The 22,483-nt window shown below is 36.2% G+C and overlaps 3 protein-coding genes and 1 long non-coding RNA gene across 8 annotated transcripts; 3 read left to right on the plus strand and 1 right to left on the minus strand.

Annotated features, from left to right (window-relative positions):
- Positions 1-739: 739 nt before the first annotated feature.
- On the minus strand, positions 740-1,577 carry LOC125473680. Its single transcript, XR_007255504.1, has 2 exons — positions 1,427-1,577; positions 740-1,118 (listed from the first exon to the last, which is right to left on the minus strand). It is a non-coding gene; the product is annotated as an uncharacterized LOC125473680 (long non-coding RNA).
- Positions 1,578-2,745: 1,168 nt separating this feature from the next.
- Positions 2,746-7,752, plus strand: LOC103966516 (UDP-glycosyltransferase 82A1). The gene is made up of 2 exons (XM_009379685.3): positions 2,746-3,255; positions 6,457-7,752. Exons 1-2 carry the CDS (start codon positions 2,766-2,768, stop codon positions 7,386-7,388), a joined length of 1,422 nt encoding a protein of 473 aa, XP_009377960.2. The 5' UTR covers positions 2,746-2,765; the 3' UTR covers positions 7,389-7,752.
- A 2,368-nt stretch (positions 7,753-10,120) lies between these two features.
- Positions 10,121-14,353, plus strand: LOC103966514 (OVARIAN TUMOR DOMAIN-containing deubiquitinating enzyme 11). 5 transcript variants are annotated; one of them, XM_009379682.3, is made up of 10 exons: positions 10,129-10,402; positions 10,903-11,103; positions 12,003-12,076; positions 12,445-12,499; positions 12,774-12,848; positions 13,095-13,168; positions 13,286-13,334; positions 13,603-13,687; positions 13,931-13,987; positions 14,110-14,353. In XM_009379682.3, the coding sequence occupies exons 2-10, from the start codon at positions 10,936-10,938 to the stop codon at positions 14,154-14,156; spliced, it is 684 nt and encodes a 227-aa protein (XP_009377957.2). In that variant the 5' UTR covers positions 10,129-10,402; positions 10,903-10,935; the 3' UTR covers positions 14,157-14,353. The 5 variants fall into 5 exon arrangements, 4 of the variants coding, with proteins under 4 accessions (XP_048432894.1, XP_048432893.1, XP_048432892.1 ...); XR_007255522.1 differs by having other exon boundaries at positions 10,123-11,103; positions 13,608-13,687; XM_048576935.1 differs by having other exon boundaries at positions 10,127-11,103.
- A 1,043-nt stretch (positions 14,354-15,396) lies between these two features.
- LOC103966513 (heat shock 70 kDa protein 17) lies at positions 15,397-22,334 on the plus strand. The gene is given in 16 exon segments (XM_009379681.3): positions 15,397-15,555; positions 15,985-16,788; positions 17,046-17,278; positions 17,903-18,062; positions 18,203-18,448; positions 18,545-18,681; positions 18,819-19,146; positions 19,244-19,405; positions 19,764-19,821; positions 19,824-19,837; positions 19,927-20,027; positions 20,492-20,561; positions 20,816-20,872; positions 21,005-21,066; positions 21,576-21,648; positions 21,755-22,334. Coding segments are annotated over 15 exon segments (2,673 nt in total). The 5' UTR covers positions 15,397-15,555; positions 15,985-16,014; the 3' UTR covers positions 21,953-22,334.
- The last annotated feature ends 149 nt before the right edge of the window (positions 22,335-22,483 follow it).

The following is a 22,483-nucleotide window of genomic DNA, read 5'->3' on the forward strand; positions in this document are numbered from 1 at the left end:
AAGTAAAGAAAACAAAAGAAATCGTTTGGAAAATCAAATTGTAAAAGCCTAGGGTTCCGCTGTCCCCTTAACAATCCTATGTAGATTTACCAATTACTTATGAATTACACATGCAACTTTGAAGGTTATGTTTTCCTAATGCATATTCTACTCATGGTATTCAAGCTAGAACGTATATCAAACATGCAATCCGTCTGTGGTATTCAGATCAAATATGAACATGCATGACTTATTACGCTTTGTAAAAACTCTTTGAAAAACCATGCAACCCCTAGAACGTGGTATTCATCCTAGGTGAAATTACAATTATCAATCACAAGAAGCAATACTCAATTCCCTAGTGGTATTCCGATTGAATTGCATCCAATTACTTATCTAAACATCCTAATGGTAGCTAAGCATTAAGATATAGAGACAGTTTAAAGCACAGTGATTAATAATTCAAAGTATGCATGTATAATATCATAAACAATTAAATAAAAACTACATATTCATGCTAAGGCTCAAAGTATCGCCCTAGCAAACGAAACTAGTTACTAACAATCATAAAATAAAATACTATTAAAAACATGGATATAAACCACCTTGAAAATAAACTTGAATCTTCCAAAGCAATTCTCCAAATAGTGTGTGCGTTTTCCCTTTTTAACCTAATGGCTAAAAAGCCTTATTTATATTACTACAAAATAAAATACTTCCTAGAAAAGGTCTTAAAATAAAACTAGGAAACATAATAAAATAATAAAACAGAAAATAAAAGGTTCCTATTTGAACTGAAATTCGGACTTCTCAGAAAATTGGACTTTTGACCAACCAAATCAACTTTGATTTGGTCCCAAAAGGTCCCTTTCAAAAGCTGAAGACGTTCTCTACAAATCCTCAGAAGGAATCTTTCTCAAAATATGCCATCTTGACCTCCAAAATACCCAAAACGTCCAGAAATGTCAATTTGGGAAAGATGCGCGCTGAGCCTTAAATTCATCGCCACGGTCAAACAGCTTGGTAGAAAAATCTGGAATTTTGACACAATCTTGAAAGGCACACAAACATCCTCTAACTGAAATCACTCTAAAATTCATCATTTTGATCACTTTTTACTCCAAAGGAAGTCGAATATCCTACATTGGAAATATATAATAAAGTATCAAAATTCTACCATAATAACCAATAAATTAATACTGAGATTAGAGTAAAATATATGGTATAATGTGGACTCATCACCTTCCTTCCAAATGGGCATATAGTGTCAAGATTTTATCCTTGTGTGATTAGTAAAAGACTTCACATTAGGCATGGTTCAAACAAAAGGACAAATGAAATACAAAAGTAGACATAAACATCAAAGCCAGTTGGATTATTGATTGATGCATAAAGTAGTTGAAAAGGGTGTATGGCATTAAACGTGTGGAAAAAACGCAGGCCATACCTCAATCAAATTAGAGTTGTGGGTGCCCCTAAGCCGAACTTCAGTTTCATTGGACAAGGAATGAATGAATGAACGAACGCATGCTTTAAGAGGAGTTCGATCGCATCCACCTAACAAAAGATGAAAAGGGTTGGCCTAATTTGGCGGCAGCTTCTTACCAGATAGGATAAACGAGGTATATATATGGGGTTATATTATATATATATATATATATATATATATATATATATATATAGCGGACTCGTTCATGCATCTTTTTGTTTTGGAAGTGAATGATTTTGCAACTAGTTGTAAGTTGTGATTGATTTCATACAGGAGCCTTGATTGTTTTTCCTACTGTTTAAATTATTATAATTAGATACTTTCTTCTTGATGGGGTGTGTACATAACACAAAGACAGCGCTTATTATAGACAAATGTACAAGTTGGGTTATTTTTCCCAATTAAAGTTGTACTATATATAAATTAATCTAATTAATTAAATGGTTTTAAGAAAGATTTGGATTTGGGTGTAGTGGAAGACCACAATATTTAAGTCAAGTTTTTTAAGACAAGAAGCAATAGTAATTTTCATTAACACACACGAACACACAAACAAAATTACAAGGGTTGTCGTATGAGTACATTTTTTAGTGACCAATACATTGATTGGAAGATAATTCGCACAAATAAACATAAACAGTAAATTCCTAACGGCTACCACAAACATCTCCCTACCAGTACAAGTACCTCGGTCAATTCCACCACAAAGATTGCAGGCGCATCAGACCTATATTGAGGCACACGCAATTTCATCACTGGCAAGCGAGACCACAAAAACCATCACTGACAAGCGAGGTCACATCACTAGGCGAGATATTACCCGCTAAATGCGGTACTTAAGAAACATACACTAATCCGAGAACGGAGTCCACCGTTGGCTTATCTCCACCGATCGGATCCCCTCCGCCTGAGATGATATTGCATCTGTAAGATCCGCCGCTCTTGCAAACCAAGCATTTTTTTTATTCTTTTTAATATGTTTAGCTGAGTTAGTTACGCTGGTTAAGAGAATCTTCTTCTTAGCATTTCTCATTAACATTACAACTGCGCTAGTTAAATATATTTTAAAATTAACTTCGTTGCCAAAGGAGTGACCATGAAGTAGAGGCTTATAATTAAATTATATATATAACAGTAAACATCATGTTGCACATGCATAGTTGACTCATCCCTCCCGGCCCTCTCTATAAACATAGGCTTGTTTCTGACTCCAGAAATCACTTGTGAACTACACCATATACACATGCCAAAACGGTATTAGAAAGAGTGAGAGAGAGAGAGAGAGAGAGAGAGAGAGATGGGAAACATGAAGTGCGTAAAGAACTCCAACGCGATCATCATCCTGGTTCCATATCCCGCACAAGGACATGTCACTCCCATGCTTAAATTAGCTTCAGCCTTCCTTAGCCAAGGCTTCAAGCCAGTGATGGTCACTCCAGACTACATTCACCACCAGATTGTCCGAAAAGTCGAACCCAAGGAAAAGGTTTTGTGCATGCCAATCTCGGATGGATTGGACAAGGACACCCCGAGGGACTTCTTTGCCATTGAGAAGGCCATGGAGGACAACATGCCAAGCCATCTGGAAAGCCTTGTCCGTCAACTTGATAAGGATGGTGATGAAGTTGTGTGCGTTGTTGTTGATTTGTTGGCATCGTGGGCTATAGATGTAGCCAATCGATGCGGAGTAGCCTGTGCTGGGTTTTGGCCTGCTATGCATGCCACTTATCGCTTGATCACTGCAATTCCAGAAATGATCAGGACAGGTCTCATTTGTGCTGATACAGGTTAGTTGTTTATATATTTTCTATAGTATATGCATCATGCATGATATCAATCAATGTCTTCATTTCTCCTTCATATTTTCCCTCATTTTGTGTCTTTGTTCGGGAGAACAACTTACATGATATAAGTACACTAGCACTATAGCGTTTTGTGTTAATAGTACAACAACATGTGAATAAAAATTGATATATTTGTCAATATATTTGTGGCATGAAAAACTCCTTTGATCAGTACTATATTTTCAAGTTGTCATTTCTATATGAGTATATTGTTACTTATTCCAACTTGATCATATTGTTTATCACACCTTTTTGTATAGATTATTTGGACTTAATTAATATGTTCTAGACTTCTACTAAGAGATGTAATAACTAAACTGTATTGTTGGGCTCCTAAGTAGAAGAAGTGCATTTATTTTCATTTACAAATCATAGTTTAACATATGCGCGCGTGCGCGCACACACATACACACACACATACAAGTTGCTTATTAAAATTACAATATATACATATATACATATGTCAATTTTCATTTGTCTGTCAATAATTTTATAGTACATGTAGGCATTATTCTAATTAGGAACAACATGTTATATGGGGTGTGCTTCCGTTAAACACACATGTATTATGTGTGTGTGTGCGCGTATATTTTTATTTTATTTTTTAACAAATGATGTTATCTACACACATGTGCTTCAGTTAAACACACATGTATTATGTGTGTGTGTGTGTGCGTGTGTGTGTATTTTAACAAACGATATTATCTATACGAGAGAGAGAGAGGAGGTGGGATTAGCCTCACGATATGGGCTAGCAATAATGTGGTTCAAATTCGCGTTTGAAGATAATCGAACCTAAAACTTATAAGTGAAATGCACTACCACTAGATCGTATTACTAAATGACATTATGTTTATGTATGGAGGTAAGCAAGTTGGACAAGTACGTTATTGTTGTTAGGGTTCAATCCATATATTGATACCTAATTAGCTAGTCTTCCCAAAAGGTTGTAGCTCTAATTTATTTATAAAAGTTTGAACTTGATGTTTTATATATTATGTTTGGATATATAAAAAGCTCCACAAGGTTATAAACAAGATTCTAAAAGACGCTAGGCGCTAGTTAGGTAGCGGACTAGGGCCTAAAGTCTAGGCAGACTAGGTGGATTTAAGTAAATCTATTATATTTCGTGTAAATAAGTGTCTGCTTATACTTAAAATATATAAAATTTCATCATAAACTATAAACAAAATGACAAATATATATATATATTATGAAGTATTTGAAAATAATGAAAACATGGGAACAAGGATATAATGTGTGTTCATTTAAGTATGCAACAAGTCTCTTACAATTTATTGAAAAAAATAAAATGCAAAATGAAAGTTATCTATTTTCTATCTAAGTGAGCCGCGATCTTAGTGGGTGCCTAGACATGTCTGGACGGGCTAGACGGGTGCCTAGGCGATCTAGGAGCCCTTTCTTAAATTTCAAATGCCTAAGTTTTAATCGAAGTGATGATCAACCGTCTAGTGCCTAAACGATGCCTAAGCGGCGCTAAGGGGAGATTTGTAGAACAGTGGTTATAAATATGTTTATACAACACCGATAAATATATGGTCGACCAAAAATATCAGTTATCAGTGGAAGTTCACATGAGAACCCAATTGAATATATTAATCAAGGCATATGAACTTCGTCACCGTTGTACGTGTGTCAATTAGTTCAACATGACATTAATTTTTGTAATTTAAAGATAATTAAAATAGACACGTTCCAACATTAACGAGGCAAAAAATTGGTTGCGAAAAATCACGTGTCCTTGTGGATAGATTATTTTATGTCTGGATTTTTTTTTTATACAATGATATATTTATAATAAGTGATAAGAAATAAATTGGTTGTGAACTCGCTATTTTTGAAGTGAAAAGAAATCTTATTAGATCGTAGCATTAAGGGACATTGTGTCTTTTTTTTTTTTTTTTTTTTTAACTTCGGCGGTATGCGGTCACATCCCCGCCTTAGCGAGACCACTTCCCGGGCCCGACTCCACCGTAGCACGATATTGTCTGCTTTGGGCCCCCAGCACACCCTCACAATTTTGTTTCTGGGAACTCACACGAGAACTTCCCAATAGGTCACCCATCCTGGGAGTGCTAGTGCTCTCGCGCGCTACTTGCTTAACTTCAGAGTTCCAATGGAACCCAAAGCCAGTGAGCTTCCAAAAGGCATCGTGCTAGGTAGAGATGAGAATATACATATAAGGATCACACCCCTGGGTGATGTGGGATGTCACAATCCACCCTTCTTAGGGGCCCGGCGTCCTCGTCGGCACACCACAACTCAGGGTTAGGCTCTAATACCAAATTGTCACATCCCGGCCCGAGCGGGACCATTTCCTGGGCTTGACTCCACCGTAGCACAATATTGTCCGCTTTGGGCCCCCAGCACACCCTCACGGTTTTGTTTCTGGGAACTCACACGAGAACTTCCCAATGGATCACCCATCCTAGGAGTGCTCTCGCGCGCTACTCGCTTAACTTCAGAATTCCAATGGAACCCGAAGCTAGTGAGCTCCCAAAAGACCTCATGTTAGGTAGAGATGAGAATATACATATAAGGATCACACCCTTGGGTAATGTGGGATGTCACACATAACCTTACCCCTTATAATACAAGAAAAGAAAAAAAATGATAAAAAAGAATTACATCTAGTCAGGAGGAACATTTTATCTTTTATTTCAATCACGTATTCCATTTAAAATTTCAAATGCTGTAACAATTAAAGTCATTTGTATTTCTTCTGAAGTCTCATGTATTATAGTTATTGATCACATTGTTGATCGTATTTTTCATACGAGTTAGACCATATCTTGTACATCACTGAATCTCACATATGAATATGTATGAGTTAACACCTTGATATAAATAAAGCTCGTTTAGATGTGCTATTAAAATGACTGAAAGTGATTTTGATTAAAATATTTTTGGAAACAATCCTTAGTAAAAATACTAGTAAATCCTGGAAAAACACTTAAAGTGTTTCTTGTAGAAAGCACTTAAAGTGCTTTTAGAACCCAAAAATATTTTCTCTAAAAGCGCTTTCAATCATTTAAAAAACACAACCAAACGAGCCCATAGTTTCATAATATTAAGACACTAACGTGATACCCTACTATTGTGCTATTGTTATACTATTGGCAGGATTTCCAAAACAACTAGGTGGTATATGCTTACCTAATCAGCCTGTGCTCTTTACTGAAGAGGTGCCATGGTTGATTGGCACTCCAGCTGCAAGAAAAGGAAGATTCAAATTTTGGACTAGAACCCTAGAACGATCGAAAACGCTTCAACGGATCCTTGTAAATTCTTTCCCAAATGAATATTCCATCAATGATGAACAACAACTTCTCGGTGATCAATTGGTTAAGAGCACCAAAACCCAACAACCACTTGTTTTCCCAATTGGTCCTTTAAGCAAGCACACAACCACCAAGAACCCTAGCTTTTGGGAAGAAGACACAAGCTGCTTAAACTGGCTAGACAAGCAAAACCCTAACACAGTTGTTTACATCTCTTTTGGAAGTTGGGTTAGTCCAATCGGAGAGGGTAAGGTGAGAAGCTTGGCCTTGGCACTTGAAGCTTTGAGAAAGCCATTCCTTTGGGTGCTTGGATCTTCATGGCTTGGAGGGTTACCAATTGGGTACTTGGAAAGAGTAGCAAAACAAGGCAGAGTTGTGTCATGGGCGCCACAAATGGATGTCTTGCAACACAAGGCGGTGGGATGCTATCTCACACACTGTGGGTGGAATTCAACAATGGAGGCCATTCAATGCCAGAAGCCTCTCCTGTGCTATCCAGTGGCTGGGGACCAATTTGTAAATTGTTCATACATTGTGAACGTGTGGAGGATCGGGGTGAAACTAAGTGGGTTTGGACAGAGAGATGTTGAGGAAGGATTGAGAAGGGTGATGGAGGAGGATGAGATGAGCAACAGGATGAGGAGGCTAAATGAAAGGAGTATGGGAGATGACGCTAATTTGAGAGTTGTGTCCAATCTCACTGCTTTCACTGATCAGTTTAAGGAGTTAGCACTTGGGTATTCCAATAATGGTGTTTATGACTATGATTTCTAGATTAATTATTAATTTTGGTAGAGAGAGATTTTTTTTTTTTACTGTTATTATGTAGGATGATACTTACGTCAAATTAAATTATAGTGTTGGAAGGAGATTTGAACTTGAGTGCATGAAGGAGGATATCCACTATAGTAAATGTAGCCACTGCACGTCTACAATGAATTTAAAAAACTTTAGACTGCAGTTAGTTTAATTAAGTTGTAATTAGTTGACTCCTTGAACTTTCTTAATCAACTTGATGAGGACTACGCATAAAGTTAAACACAAAAGAAAAGGGGAGACGTTCAAGCAACACAAAGAAGTTTCCCAAATCTTTTTGTAATTTTTACGCGTCACAAGTTACATAAACAACTACATGCATAGGCATGCACTTAAGTAAGAAAACTATGGTACTTTATTTAGTAGAGATTAATTCATAAAAGGAAACTGGCTAGGGCTAATGATACATGCATTTGGTGCAAGGGGAGTTACTTGAAGAATAAGGGTGTGTTTGAGAAAATTAACTTCATTAGTTGATAAAGAATGTCATTATATACATAGTTGAGTATAAATGTGGACGTAATTATATTGACTATAGTAGATGTGCGCACAGTTTGCATCAGAATTTGAATTTACTCCTCACACGTTAGATTGGTTTAAAATAAAGTATCATTTGTATCCCAAATATAGAGTACAATACACAAACGATGTTCTTATTTTACCATTCTTCATTTCTATCAATGTGATTTGATAGTCAAAACCATTTATTTTTTGGGTCACTTAAAATCACCTAGCAAAAAATCAAAATTGCAAAGATTCAGTTTTTTTTTTTTTTTAATCGCCAAAGCCTAAGGTATCTCACACCTTGAAGGATATGACTAATCTCCAATGGCGCCTTGAAAGGTTAAAGACATTTCAGCCCATCCTTGACTATCTTCAAATGACACACCTCTTCCTAAATCTTTTTAACTAGGGAATTACCGTGTTTTGCTAGCTTTGCCTAACTTTATATGGCATTTTCACTAGACTACTTGCGATATGGTCGTTGCAAAGATTTAGTTGGAATAATTCTTGGAGAATTACTAAGAAGATGAACTGATCATTAAATAACATTTTGCATGGTGAAAAAAAAAGAAAGATAAAAGATAAAGGAAATGTAGCTAGCACGAAAAATAGCCAATCACAGCATACACTGAACTCTCAAGATAAAAAAAAGGCTCTAATTGATATTCCAAATCATGATTCATGATTAAGTTGGAATTGTTTCACTTTGTGCGTGTTAGTTTCATGGCTTTTTTTTTTTTTTTTTTTTTTTTTTTTTAAATTTTATTTTAAAGATACAAATTAGATAAAATCACCCCTATTACAATCAGTACCAATGCAATTATGTAACAATGCTTTGTCATAGGTGGCAAGGTTCTGTCCCAAACATGAAAATTATGATACATAAATTCCGTACTAATAACAGCATTTGCTAAAAAATTTGCTTCTTTAAACATGATTCTAAGTGATCACTTCAAAAACCGAAGCCAACCATTTGATATATTCTTAAATGTACCTCAAACGCCAAATAATAGAACAAACCCCTTTCATATAATTAATGACCAACTTGGAATCACATTCGAGACACACTTTTGTGTTGGTTTACAGTCGAAAAAGAGGGAATGACGTTTTCCTTCCTGGCTTTTATTTTTTTATTTTTTATTTTGACCCTTCATTTGGTTACCAAGTCAAATTTCAGAAGAAAATAGCTTGATAGATATTCCCCAAAAATATATACAGTAAAGCCGTTTTAAAAAAAGATTTAAAAAAGAATAATCCTTTTAAAGTCATAAATTTTTTAAAGAAACTAACGAAAATTCTAAATTTTTTTTAGTTTTAATGGAAAAAAGATAAATAAACGTGTAGTGAATAGTAGCAGAGAAAGGTAAAAACGTACTTTTTCATTAAAAAGTGAACAGTACCAGAAGTATTTCATTAAAACTCTCTAAAAAATTTTATACTAATTTGAGACCAATTTATGTATAAGAGTAAACTACACAACGTAATATGTTATAATTTTTGTAAGTCACATATTAAGGACACTTTCATATAGTTATGATTTTTGCTTTGAGATGCGTTTAATGCTTTCTTTTTGCACTACTTCATACCAATACTTTTAGTTAACTGATTTTTCATATTGATCTTACATGACAGATTGATTTGATAGAGAACAAAAGAAAGTTATTCAATGTATACAACAGGGCCTTGAGCATAGAAGAACGCCTAAAAAATTCTATTTAAGAAAACAACATTCTTCAAGGATACATAAAGTTTTTTGTTTTTTGTTCTTGTTGTTGTTGTTTTTTTTTTTTTTTTTTTTTTTACAAACGATATTATCTACGTTAAGGGAAGAGATGGAATTAGTCTCATAATGGGCTAACAATAATATGGCTCAAACTCGCCTTTGTTGAGTATCGAACCTAAAACATCTCACTTACAAGTGAAGATGAATATCACTAGACTATAGTATTAAGTGTATTAAGCAAGTGTAATGCTAGGAAGACAAAAATTTTAAACTAAAAATTTACAAACCAAATGATGTGTCAGCAATAAGAAATAAACACATTAATCAATAGTTAATAATCTAATCATCAACAACTATATAATTTGATTTGCAAAATTAATTTAAAAAATTTAACCTCCCTATCATGATCCATTAAGCAATTGCCTCCATAAAATTGTAAAATTGGTTTCAACCTAATTTAATGATTTTATAGAGGTTGTACTGTAAAATCTGATTAGTTTCACATTTTAATCCTCTTTTTCATTTTCCCCAGATATTTAATATATTTACAATTATATTCGTATTTGTATTATCTTATTTATTCAGTTGCATATCTTGTAGTTCATTCAATTCCCTGCTTGGTTGCTGAGAAAATACGACAAAGAGAAAACTTGGATTTGAGATCTTCCTGTTTGTGGATTGCTTCTGTGGACTGCAATATTCAGTTCAACAAGTTCATTTGATTTAATTAAAGCTCAGCTGAGAGGTACAAAGATTTTCTCTGCGGATTTTTTTTTCTTTTATCAGGAACTGAATTTAGCTACAGGTTCTTATTCCCTCTGCTTGTTTATACAATTTATACTTTTGTGCTTTTCAATTAATTTTAATTTTTTTGCTGCTGCTATTGAATTGCTTTCCTTTCACGCTTTATCTACTGTTTGGCTGGTGAGAAAGTGAAATGAATTAGAAAATCAGATTGTGTCATGATCAATCACCGTGTTTCCCATTCAATTCAAGTCAAGCCTTGTACTTTCAAGAATTTGATGATAATAGAAATCAAAGATACGAACTTTTCGTTTTTTATCATTTCTTTTCTAAATTTTCTCAGCAACCAAACGGAGGATAAGTGAGGGGGCAAAAATGATATGTCATTAATCCGTACATTATTCTGAAATTGTTGCGGGTCTTAGCTCGTAGCTACCGCCATGGCGGTTGTTGTGTTTTGGATTACTTTGGTGAGTTATTACACTTGACATGTTTTTGCAGGGGTGTGTTTGTAATCTTTGTAGTTGGGCCAGTATGAACGGAAACTACAGCAATGCAAGTGCGAGTTCCAGCTCGAGTTTAGATAGCAGCACTCGCGGTACGGAAGATGATCAAACCATTGCAATCATCTTGGGAGAAGAGGAAAAGCTGAAATTTGATGGCACGCTTGGGAAAAGACTGTGCCACTTAAATTCGATTCCGGTATGTTCCTCGCTAGTCATTATGTCTACAATGTGTTGTCTTCCCTGGTTGAAAAATTGTACAGGTGTGCCAACATAAGGCATCTTTTGTGTGTGCTAGAGCGTGTGTGTATATGAACATATGTATTCATTTGTCGTATCAATTCTATCGAAAAACTAAGCCCATCTCTTTTGGTTGTTATGAGTGGGAAATAGCTAATGTGTGCTTTTGACGACGCACAGAGTAGAATAGTCCAAGAATCTGCTCAGCTGGTTTGGTTTTTATTCCGAGTAAAATCTCCAAGTTCAGAACTGAAGTGTCATTCTTAATTGCTGATCTTCGGTCACCAAATCTACATCTGAATTCTAGTGTGATAAAAAAATTTGCAGTGAATTAACACAAGTATATTTTATGTAAGTTAATGATGCAGGCAGAAAATAGGGATGTGCTAACTAATTCACACCCTTTCACACTTCATGATAACTGGGAATTGGAGGTGTTACTTATACATGCCTTTAGACGTAAATTTGTGCTGGTATAGAAATGTATGTAGTATGTGATATGAAATCTTGTTGCTACTTAGATGCGGGCCTTTGATACTTTTGACACACTAATTTTTCCTCTTTAGATGAGCACTATTTTCCTGTCTCATACGCAATTGATTGCTATGTCTGTTGGAATTGAGGAGACATTTTTCAAACGCCGATAAGTCTATTTTACTTGTTTAATTCTTGCTCCACTGTATGAGATAGGTTGTTTGCTCCTTTATCTTAAGATAAAATAACATACTCTCCACCTACTTTCTGAGCAGTGCATATACGTATGAGCTAACCTTGTTGTCCATTTGACTGAAAATTGGGTAGCTTATTGGTATTTAACTGGATATAAATATGTACTCACTGATTTATTGTCCATTGCAGCACACTCCCCGGGTAAATGGGGAGATACCTGATGTGAATGATGCAACCCAAGACCATGAGCGCCTGTCAGCAAGGTTGTAATTTCTGTAATGAGCTCTCTACACAATTTCTGTAACGAGCTTTCCTTTATTCAGTGCTTATAGTACACAACGGGTTAGACAACATAGTTTGATCATAACTTCACAAATTTTTTTTCCTCAAAACAAACTTTAGAAAAATCCTTCTTTCTTTTTTCTGAAAAGGCAGGGGTGGGGTTTATTGTGAACTGTTCATTGCAAATATCCTGGTATCCTTTGCTACTTTCCTTTTGGGTATTATTTGGTGGTGAACTACTGAGAGATGTAGCTATGACCGAGCAGCTTGTTGTGCACTTGGGTTTGTAAATGGATGATTTGATAGCAGGAAGAATCATCTTGGTTGTAATATCTTTTCATTGGTTCAGGCTGGCAACATATGATTTATCTGAACTGCAGATCAAGGGCGATGGAAACTGTCAGGTTTGGCTGCAATAATTAATTTATCACCTTATTGTTTTCAAAGATTTGCATCTGTTGACATTCTATTTATCTTTATACATTGATTTGAAACGCAAAGGCATACCACATGTATATTGTTATCATTTTATGTATTTGTTATTTTGTTCACTTGGGTTTAGTCGGTGTAACCCTTGATTTATCAACCTACATTAATTCGTTTACATCCCTCTTTTTCTCTTTTTGGGAGGAGAGGGGTTTTCGAGTAATTCCAAGATATTTGGTTAATATGCTGCAGTTTCGAGCAGTAGCAGATCAATTGTTTCGGAATCCAGAATACCACAAGCATGTAAGAAAACAGGTGATAAAGCAGGTACGGCTGAAGAAGCTCCTTTCAGTCCATTCATTTCTTAACTTAGTTTAGTTATGTACCTTGACCTAATATTTTCATTTATTACTAGTAGTTGATATGCAAATCTTAGTACTTCACTGTATGGAGTGGACGCAAAATCTTAGGAGTAACACGAGGATAGCCGTTTATGTTTGCAATTTTCCTTGCTTTTCGAATTTCACAAAAAATGGAGCTTAATTCTGGTTGCACGTTTTCTGTATGTTTCAGCTAGAGCATCACAAAAAACTCTACGAAGCTTATGTCCCAATGAAGTACGGACACTACCTGAGGAAGATGAAAAAGTTAGATTTCTGCGTTCATGCCTATTATTTACTGAAAAATTTGAGACATTTTGCAATATATATATTGAACTGTTACTAAAAATTAAATTGATTTTGTACACAAAACTATGGCACTAGAACCGGGGAGTGGGGAGATCATCTTACACTACAGGCAGCTGCAGATCGAGTAAGTTTGACTCTCCTCCTTTTTCTCCCTTCGCCAGGTTCTTTTAAGGTCACTTAGTGAAAATGCTTGCTTTCTTCTTCACCCCACCGTTATTTAAGAAGTAGTTTCGGTGAGATCAAAGTTAAGAATTGTAAACCATTGTTTCTTTGCATATGTTGATTCTTCTGTTTGCTCTCTGGTAACTCCATAATGGTTTTGTTCTTTCCCGCTTTATATAATGCTGAGTTTCACAGTGATTGGTTTCTAACAGTTACGGATTCTTCTGTAGTTCAGAGCCAAGATTTGTCTAGTCACCTCTTTTCGGGACACTTGCTACATCGAGATTCTTCCTAAAGATGGGAATCCTGCGCGAGGTATATCTCATTTGCTCACTTTATCTTTATTTGAATTAAGTCATGAAGGTTGAAAGAAAATGCACAATGTATTTATTAACCAAGTGGTACTGATATGCTGTGGAAAATCAAGCCAAACTAGCCAAGTTGGGCTTTTGGATGGAGTTAAGTGCGTAACTTGATATGTACGTGTGGGTTTAAACTTCGTAATAAAAATTTAACAAGGTTGCGATTGTTTGTATTTGGACTTTTGTGTGTTTTCAGAGCTTTGGCTGAGCTTTTGGAGTGAAGTGCATTATAACTCCTTGTATGCAAGTGCAGGTGCTGAACTAAACTATTACTTACACTTCTCATTTGCAATTAGTTTCTGCTTGACTCTTTGGTATCGCCACCATTCCAAATATAATCAGTCCTCTGATTCTTTTTTACGAATCTGTTTACAGATGTTCCGTCAAGAACTCCCCGAAAGAAGCATTGGCTGTCATTCTAGCGGTATTTCAAACGGTCTTTGGTTTCAAAATATTCCATATACAAGTTACATTAGCAAGTGTATTATGGTGATGAGCATTGTAACTTGGTGTAAACTAACAAGAATTCAGATCTTTCTTTTCGCCGGCATGCCGGAAATTAGACTTTAGATATCTGTAAATAGAACTTACATGTTAAAAGGATCACATAGCTTTTCTATGTTTGTGTTTCTAACTTTCTACGGATTCTTGTATAAAGAGCATTAACGAACTAAGTTGACACTGAAAAATTGGACTTCCCATTTCATTTGGAACGAATTACAAGTAATATGCGGTTTTAAGTCATCTCGCACATCGGTTGGCAACTGAACATCGTCTGCGCAATACGAGCAATTTGAACTCGGAACCTCTTTTATAAAGTGAGTGTAAAATCGTCACTAGATCAAATGATCATTAGATTCAGCGGGTGAATTAAGGTTACGTATGTAATATCCTATGAACTTAAGATCTCTTATTGCGAGAGAGAAATAAAAAAGCACCTAATGTTTTACCTTGGGGCATTGCTGCCGACCTTCTCAATAATCCAACTTACTTGACTCTATTTCTCGTTCTATAATATTAGACGTGTTATAATATGTAAAAGTTAGAGAGATAACCTTTACTGGTGACAGGAGTGAAGCAGGTGTAAAATATCACACATAAACTATAACACAAGAGGATGACAAATAAAAGAGGGAGGAATAGATACTGAAGTTATTAATCTTTCTTTCTTCTTTGTATTCTCTCTATATCCTTTAACTGCAGTCGGAGCGCTCTATTTATAGAGCGGCTCCATACAAATAGGTTCTTACAGTTTGAGATTTACCTCGCATGTTTTAAAAAACAATCATTTTGTTTCCAAAGTCTATTTCAATTTGCAAGGGCATTTACAATGTGTCTGTGGGTATTCATAACAATGCCAATGTTCTCAACAAGACGACGATTCAAAATTTCAAACAATTTTTGGGTCATGTTTTAAAAAATTAACCAAAAATCCAAACGGTTAGACGAATAAATGGTTTTGAAAAGATGGAAGGTGAGGTTGGTCCTTGGACATGGTTCGTTAATCAAGTCACGGAGCAACGCGCGCCAACAGCCGAATGATGTACGCAAGCATCCATGATAACCGTTGGCACAACAATACGAACCGTCTCACTAACCTCCACGTGTACAATACGACACGTGTATCTTAACCATTGGCTTCTCCACTCTCCTAATGTTCCACATAGGCATTTCCTCTGCTCTTTCTGGTAAATTGAAGTTCCGCATCTTCCAGCATTCACTGAGAAAGTTCTCGCCTTCACTTTCTTGCGACGTTTTCTCGTCAACCAAACAGAAAATTGTGCCGCCAGTCTTCTGGAGGATGCGATCTGCACATTACTGGTATCCCTCTCTCTCTCTCTCTCTCGTTCTCTATCTATCTCTTCGCTTTCGTTTTCCTCTCTCTTAATTCGATCATTTTTTCGATTTTCTCTCGACGTGAAATATAAGATGTTCAAATTTAAGTCCTCTGTTTGGTTGCTGAGAAAATGGAAAGCGTAGTGTGGAAAAAAATTAGGGTTTAAGCTTATTCAATTATGTTTTTTTTTTTTTTAAATCGAAATTGATTCGAATTTCGGATTGAAATCTGTACACAGAGCAATCAGTTGAGCTTAGTAGACTCCCGCTTTCCATTTCTTCGTTCCCAAATAGTATACAAACTGTAAACTCTCGTATAAATTAACTGTTTTTTATTTGTTTTATCAGTCGCAAGTTAGAAAAATTGAATCTTTATGCTAATATTTGTCAATTTTTGTTATTGTGTTTTTTCAGACGAAGCTTTGAAGTCCTAGGGTTTACCTGATGCAATCTAGGATGGCGTCAATTGTAATCAAGCTAGGGTTATTCCTATCTGTGCTTTGCCTCATGTTTTTGCCTTCTCAATGTGCGGTTATGAGTATAGATCTAGGCTCTGAATGGGTGAAAGTTGCGGTAGTGAACCTTAAGCGCGGGCAGAGCCCAATCACAGTCGCTATTAACGAGATGTCGAAGCGAAAGTCCCCTAACTTGGTTGCATTTCATTCTGGTGACCGCCTTCTTGGTGAGGAAGCAGCTGGATTGGTTGCTCGGTACCCGGAGAAAGTCTACTCTCAAACAAGGGACTTGATTGGAAAACCCTTTAGTTCCAGCAAAACCCTTTTGGATTCATTGTACTTGCCATTTGACGTTACAGAGGATACTATGGAAACTGTTATTTTCAAAATTGATGATAAAGTGACTACTTATTCAGTCGAGGACCTAGTGGCGATGATTTTAGGTTATGCTGCAAATTTGGCAGAGTTTCATTCAAAAGTGCCTATAAAGGATGCTGTAATTTCAGTTCCTCCGTACTTTGGGCAAGCAGAGAGAAAGGGGTTACTCCGAGCGGCACAGTTGGTGGGGATTAATGTTCTTGCTTTGATAAATGAGCATTCTGGTGCAGCATTGCAGTATGGGATTGACAAGGATTTCTCAAATGAGTCAAGGCATGTAATTTTCTATGATATGGGCACCAGCAGTACCTATGCGGCACTTGTTTATTTCTCGGCGTATAATGCCAAGGAGTTTGGAAAGACCGTGTCAGTCAACCAGTTTCAGGTAATTTCATTCCAATTCGAATTGTTTTCCAACATGTAATATTTTGAACCGATGCTTTCCATAGTTACATTCTACACATGTTATATTGGTTTCACAATAACACAATAACATCTACCGAGTGTAAATAATCCACCAATGCGAATTTCCTCACTCTGTGTTCCTCTATTTACGGAAGCATAGGTTACTTTTGATTCTCATGTGATACGCAATTATCTCAGCCAGTTCTTTTAAATTTTATTCTCATTTCTCATGTACAGGTCAAGGATGTCAGATGGAACCCACAACTTGGGGGCCAGAACTTGGAATTACGGTTGGTGGAGTATTTTGCAGAGCAGTTCAATAAACAAGTAGGGAGCGGTGTTGATGTGAGGAAGTCTCCAAAAGCAATGGCTAAATTGAAGAAACAGGTCAAGCGTACAAAAGAAATTCTAAGTGCAAACAAAATGGCTCCAATATCTGTTGAATCCCTTTATGATGATCAGGACTTCAGGTTGGTGGAATTTAAAGTGTATTATACTCTATTATCCTTGTTCCAAAGTTCCTTTATCATGGTTTATTTATATTAATTTAACTAGTGGAAGCAATGAGCAGAATGGTGAAAGGAGTTCATGTGTCAATTTTTGTTCATGTGGCTGTGCCTTTGGGATGCCACTGTTGAAAGTTTTCATTAACTATTATTTTTACCGTTGCCATTCTTCTGGTTGATATAGGCTTTTAATTTCATGATTTTCCCTTCTAGAGCAGTGGAAAATAGGCTATGTTAAGTGTTTGAATTTAAATACTTTTGACATTGCGCTGGAATTTGTCTTTAGTTGTCCAACGTAGTAGTACTGAACATAATCGTTATGTAGTTGTGCAACTTATGTAGATAGGTTTCTTTGTGATGCCTTTGTTGCCATTGTTGGAAGTTCTATTATTAATTACTATTTATTCCACTGCTATGCTCTGCTTGATGTAAGTTTTATTATAAAAAGCTTGGTTTACCCTTCTAGATTTGGTGGAAAATAAGCTATGTTAAATTTCTAAAGATACATATGTTTTCACCCTGTGTACTCTGGCAATTTGTGTCAGATGTCCAAGATAACAAGCTGAACACTATTTATTTCCCTTTCAGGAGCACGATAACTCGTGAAAAGTTTGAAGAGCTCTGCGAAGATCTGTGGGAGAAGTCGCTAATACCTCTTAAGGAAGTGCTCAAGCATTCTGGTTTAAAGGTAGATGAGATATATGCAGTGGAACTGATAGGAGGAGCTACTAGGGTGCCAAAGTTGCAGGTTTGACCTATACTATCTCCCTTTTGCTCTATGGTGATGTCCTACATCACCTTGCTATTAGTGTTGCCAATTGAATCTCGTCATCTGAGTTTTTATAAAGAGTGATCACAAGAAGGAATTCTCTGTTTTTTTAATGACAGGCTAAGCTTCAGGAATATCTTGGAAGGAAAGAGTTGGATAGACATCTGGATGCTGATGAAGCTACAGTTCTTGGTGCAGCATTATATGCTGCTAATTTAAGTGATGGAATCAAACTGAACCGTAAGTTAGGGATGATTGATGGTTCTACCTATGGGTTTGTGCTTGAGTTAGATGGCCCTGATCTTCAGAAAGAAGATAGCACTAGGCAGACACTTGTGCAACGGATGAAGAAACTCCCCAGCAAGGTACATAACATGGAAAAAAATAGCAAGTGTTACGGTTTTATTTTATAGTTTTTCCCGCTAAGTTGACTCACTATGTTTTGGTTTGCTATAAAATAGATGTTCAGGTCCTTTATCCAGAGCAAAGATTTTGAAGTGACACTAGCATACGAGAGTGAAGACCTTTTACCCCCTGGTGCCACCTCTCCTGTATTTGCTCAGTACTCTGTGTCCAGTTTGACAGAGACAAGTGAGAAGTAAGGATTTGCATTTCCAGATTCTTTCTGTACAATTTATTCTGCAGTGCTCTAAAGAAGTTCTACCTATATGTCCATGCAAAAGCATGAGATGAACACTGACAACATTTTATCTTTGTCCTTTCCATTTTATTTAGGTATGCATCACGAAATTTGTCTTCACCCATTAAAGCAAGTCTGCATTTCTCTTTGAGTAGAAGTGGTGTATTGTCGTTGGATCGTGCAGATGCTTTTATTGAAGTGTCAGAATGGGTAGAAGTTCCTAAGAAGAATCTGACTACTCAGGAGAATTCAACTAATGTTGCACCCAACATATCGACTGAAACTGGTGCTCAGAACACATCAAAAGAAAGCAATGGCAATACTGATGATGGTGGAAATAGTAACAGTTCCAACTCTACAGTAGAAACAGACATCGTTATTGAAAAAAAGCTGAAAAAGCGGACCTTTAGGATTCCACTGAAGGTATATATTTATTAGTTAATCCTCTTAAAGTTCTTTCATGCTTCTCAACAGCTCAATAGAAGCTCGTATCTTCTCTTAACTCCTTTATATATTGTAGATTGTCGAGAAAACAGTCGGACCTGCGATGTCTCCTTCAAAGGAATCTCTTGCTGAAGCAAAACGTAAATTAGAAGAATTAGACAAGAAGGATGCAGAGCGGAGGAGGACGGCAGAGTTGAAAAATACCTTGGAAGGATACATATATGGTACCAAAGAAAAGGTGTGTAGGTGCAATCGACTATTTTTTTCTTCTCGGCATAAGAAACCATCTTCATTGTATAATATGTTTTTCATGAATATTTACGATGTTACTAAATATTTCTGGTTTTATATCATGCCCTTGCAATTGTTGTTTGACTGAATTTATTAATGTAGTTTGTTTTGTATTTTCTCTCATATCATGCATCTGAGGATATTGCATTGATTTGCTTTGTATTGAATCTAATGTTATTTCTCCTTGTGTTTTTGCTTTGATAGACCAAATTATTTTGTTCTAGTGCTAGATTCCCTATTTTAAAGTTTTAGGTCAACAATACTGTTCTTGTTTCAACCTTTTAATGAATTCTTTCTTATACCAGTTTGAAACATCTGAGGAATATGAAAAGGTTTCAACTAGTCAGGAACGCCAATCCTTTATTGGAAGCTAGATGAGGTAGGATTTCTTTTATGCACCACAAAATTCTGCTTCATCATATATCTTTGACTTAATTTTTCTATTTAACATGTTATCCATTTTCTTAGGTGCAAGAGTGGCTTTACACCGATGGTGAAGATGCTACTGCTTCAGAGTTTCAGGAACGCCTAGATGTGCTAAAAGCTATTGGTGATCTGATATTCTTCAGGTATATTTTTGCTTTAAGTTTAACTGAGGGTACTAATGCGTTCACCAAGAAAAATAATTGGGTGTGGTCTTTTTTTTTTTTTTTTTTTTTTTTTTTGAGAAGAAACGATAACACTTTTATAAATAAAAACAAGAATTACAAAATAGTGGTTAAGAAATCCACCATGTAGCCAAGCTAGCTAAGACCTCTCAAACAGATCTGATTACAAGTAACATAACCTCAACCAAAATCATTTTACAGCTGCTAACATATCCCACACTGTATGAGAAAGGGAATAATCCTTGAACTCATTCGAAACTGATATCCAGTATCTTACTCTACCCCATAGTTCTGCTACCCCCACTGCATTATAATCCTCAAAATTTTGGGTGTGATCTATAATTCTCAGATGTATGAATTTCTAATAGTTAAGTCCTGTGTCAAGTGAATGCAATGTATCTGATCTGATGAATTCTTGGGTGCAGATTCAAAGAGCTCACTGCTCGGCCAGAAGCAGTGGAACACGCTCGAAAGTACCTTGTTGAAGTGCAACAGGTAATTCAGACACTTATTATTATAAATTATAGATTATTATCACATGCTAGTAATTGAACTCGGGCGTATCGTTACTAAACAAATAAATAGACTTTAGTTTTACATGTGAAACAGTTGCCATAAAAGGTCAATTACCATTAATATTTAAAGAGCTGTTCTGCTATTGCAATAAAGTTCACACCATTACCCTTATGACCTTAGTAAACTATGAGATGTGACATATTCATTTATCTTTTCCTCCTCAATGTTTGCAGATTCTACGTGGATGGGAGTCAAACAAACCCTGGATTCCGAAAGATCGAACAGATGAGGTGCTTCAATCATACATGATCCAACTTAAACTCTTTGTGAATTTGTAAATAGTAGTTGTAGTAATGATCTAATTTAGGTGCGTTTGACGGCCTCTGATGCTTAAGGTGTGGGAAATTTATGTGTGTTTCCAGGTTGCGAGTGATGCTGACAAGTTGAAGAAGTGGTTGGACGAGAAGGAGGATGCGCAGAAAAAGTAAGTAATTGTCGTTGCTGCATTGATTTTTTTTTTTTTTTGACATTATTAAGGTAACTTCTTGATGTCAACTATGCATGCGCATATAATCTTACATGCTTATTAGTGATGTTTACATATACGCGTACAGTGTAGTAAATTAAAACAAGGCATGCTGAAGGGGGGTAAAATAAAAGTTTCCCATTTAGGAATCATGCGGAGAAAGCCCATTTCGCTTTGCCTGATATGTTGCTTTATGTTTACGAGTGTTGAATGTACTATGTGTACTGTGTTGCACGTTTGTGCTGATTTTTTATTTGGTTTGAAATTATTGCTCTTTTCGTTTATAAAAAAAAACCTGCAGTTAGCAGTAATTTAAGTGCATAATTTCACCTGGTTCATGATTTGTTTCAAATTGATTTTGTCTACCGACTGATAACCAGTCTGCTCTCCTTGAATAACTATAAGTATGATAACAAGTTTAGGGCAGTCCTTCAATGTGCTTAACCTAATTTTTCTCTACCTTGAAGGACTCCTGCACATAGCAAACCAGCATTCACATCGGATGAAGTGTTCGGGAAGGTGTTTGATCTGGAAGATGAGGTATCATTTCGTATCTGTTTCTGGTTGAGAAAATAAATGGAAATGCGATCCCGAGCTATTTCTATACGATTGTAATGCTCTTATGGATGACTTTATCTTTGTCTAGGTTGCTAGAGTCAACAGAATCCCCAAGCCCAAGCCTAAAATTGAGAAACACACAAGCAATGAAACCGAGAGCAGCGGAGAAAAAGCTAAGGATTCTGACTCGAGTTCTGATAATTCTTCACAAGATGACCAGAAAGCCGGAGACTCAGATGACTCAGCAAATGAAAAAGTTGAGTCTGAGGGTCACGATGAGCTGTGATCTAATCTCATTGACATGTCAATTAGCCTTAGTGAACTGCCTTCCCAACCACCGTGGATTGGCATCGATACGGAAGAAGGGAGAATGCACCTGCAATTTTCAGACGTAAGAAAAGAGTAGAGTTGAGCATGGTTTTCAGCTGCCGTTTGGCGGTCTGAAGAATAGTTGCTCAAGAACTACATCTCTCTTGTTACTTATACTGCTATCATCTTGTACCCACATTACGTAGGGGCACAGATCGATTTTCTGCTTTGCCTCGTTAGAGAGAAGTTTTGATCTGCATCAGACGATGTGATATTGATAGGGGGGATTTTTGCTGTTGAGGAAGACTTTGTACCGTCTCATATTCTTATTTAAGGAGAAAGATTAGTCCTTTCTTGAATTTCGTTTGTTTTCTATGCTGTTAAAAGGAAAATAATAATTACCCGTCTTTATTAGCCTCTTACACACTCTTATTTAATCTGTTCGGTGTTTTCTTTATTTAGTCAGATGGTCAGAAATAAAAAGAGATGTGCGAGAATGCCGAGAAGT

The sequence above is a fragment of a genome, unplaced genomic scaffold (genome assembly GCF_019419815.1).
Source record: "Pyrus x bretschneideri cultivar Hongxiangsu unplaced genomic scaffold, Pyrus_bretschneideri_v1 Contig93, whole genome shotgun sequence".
Taxonomy (NCBI): Eukaryota; Viridiplantae; Streptophyta; class Magnoliopsida; order Rosales; family Rosaceae; genus Pyrus; species Pyrus x bretschneideri.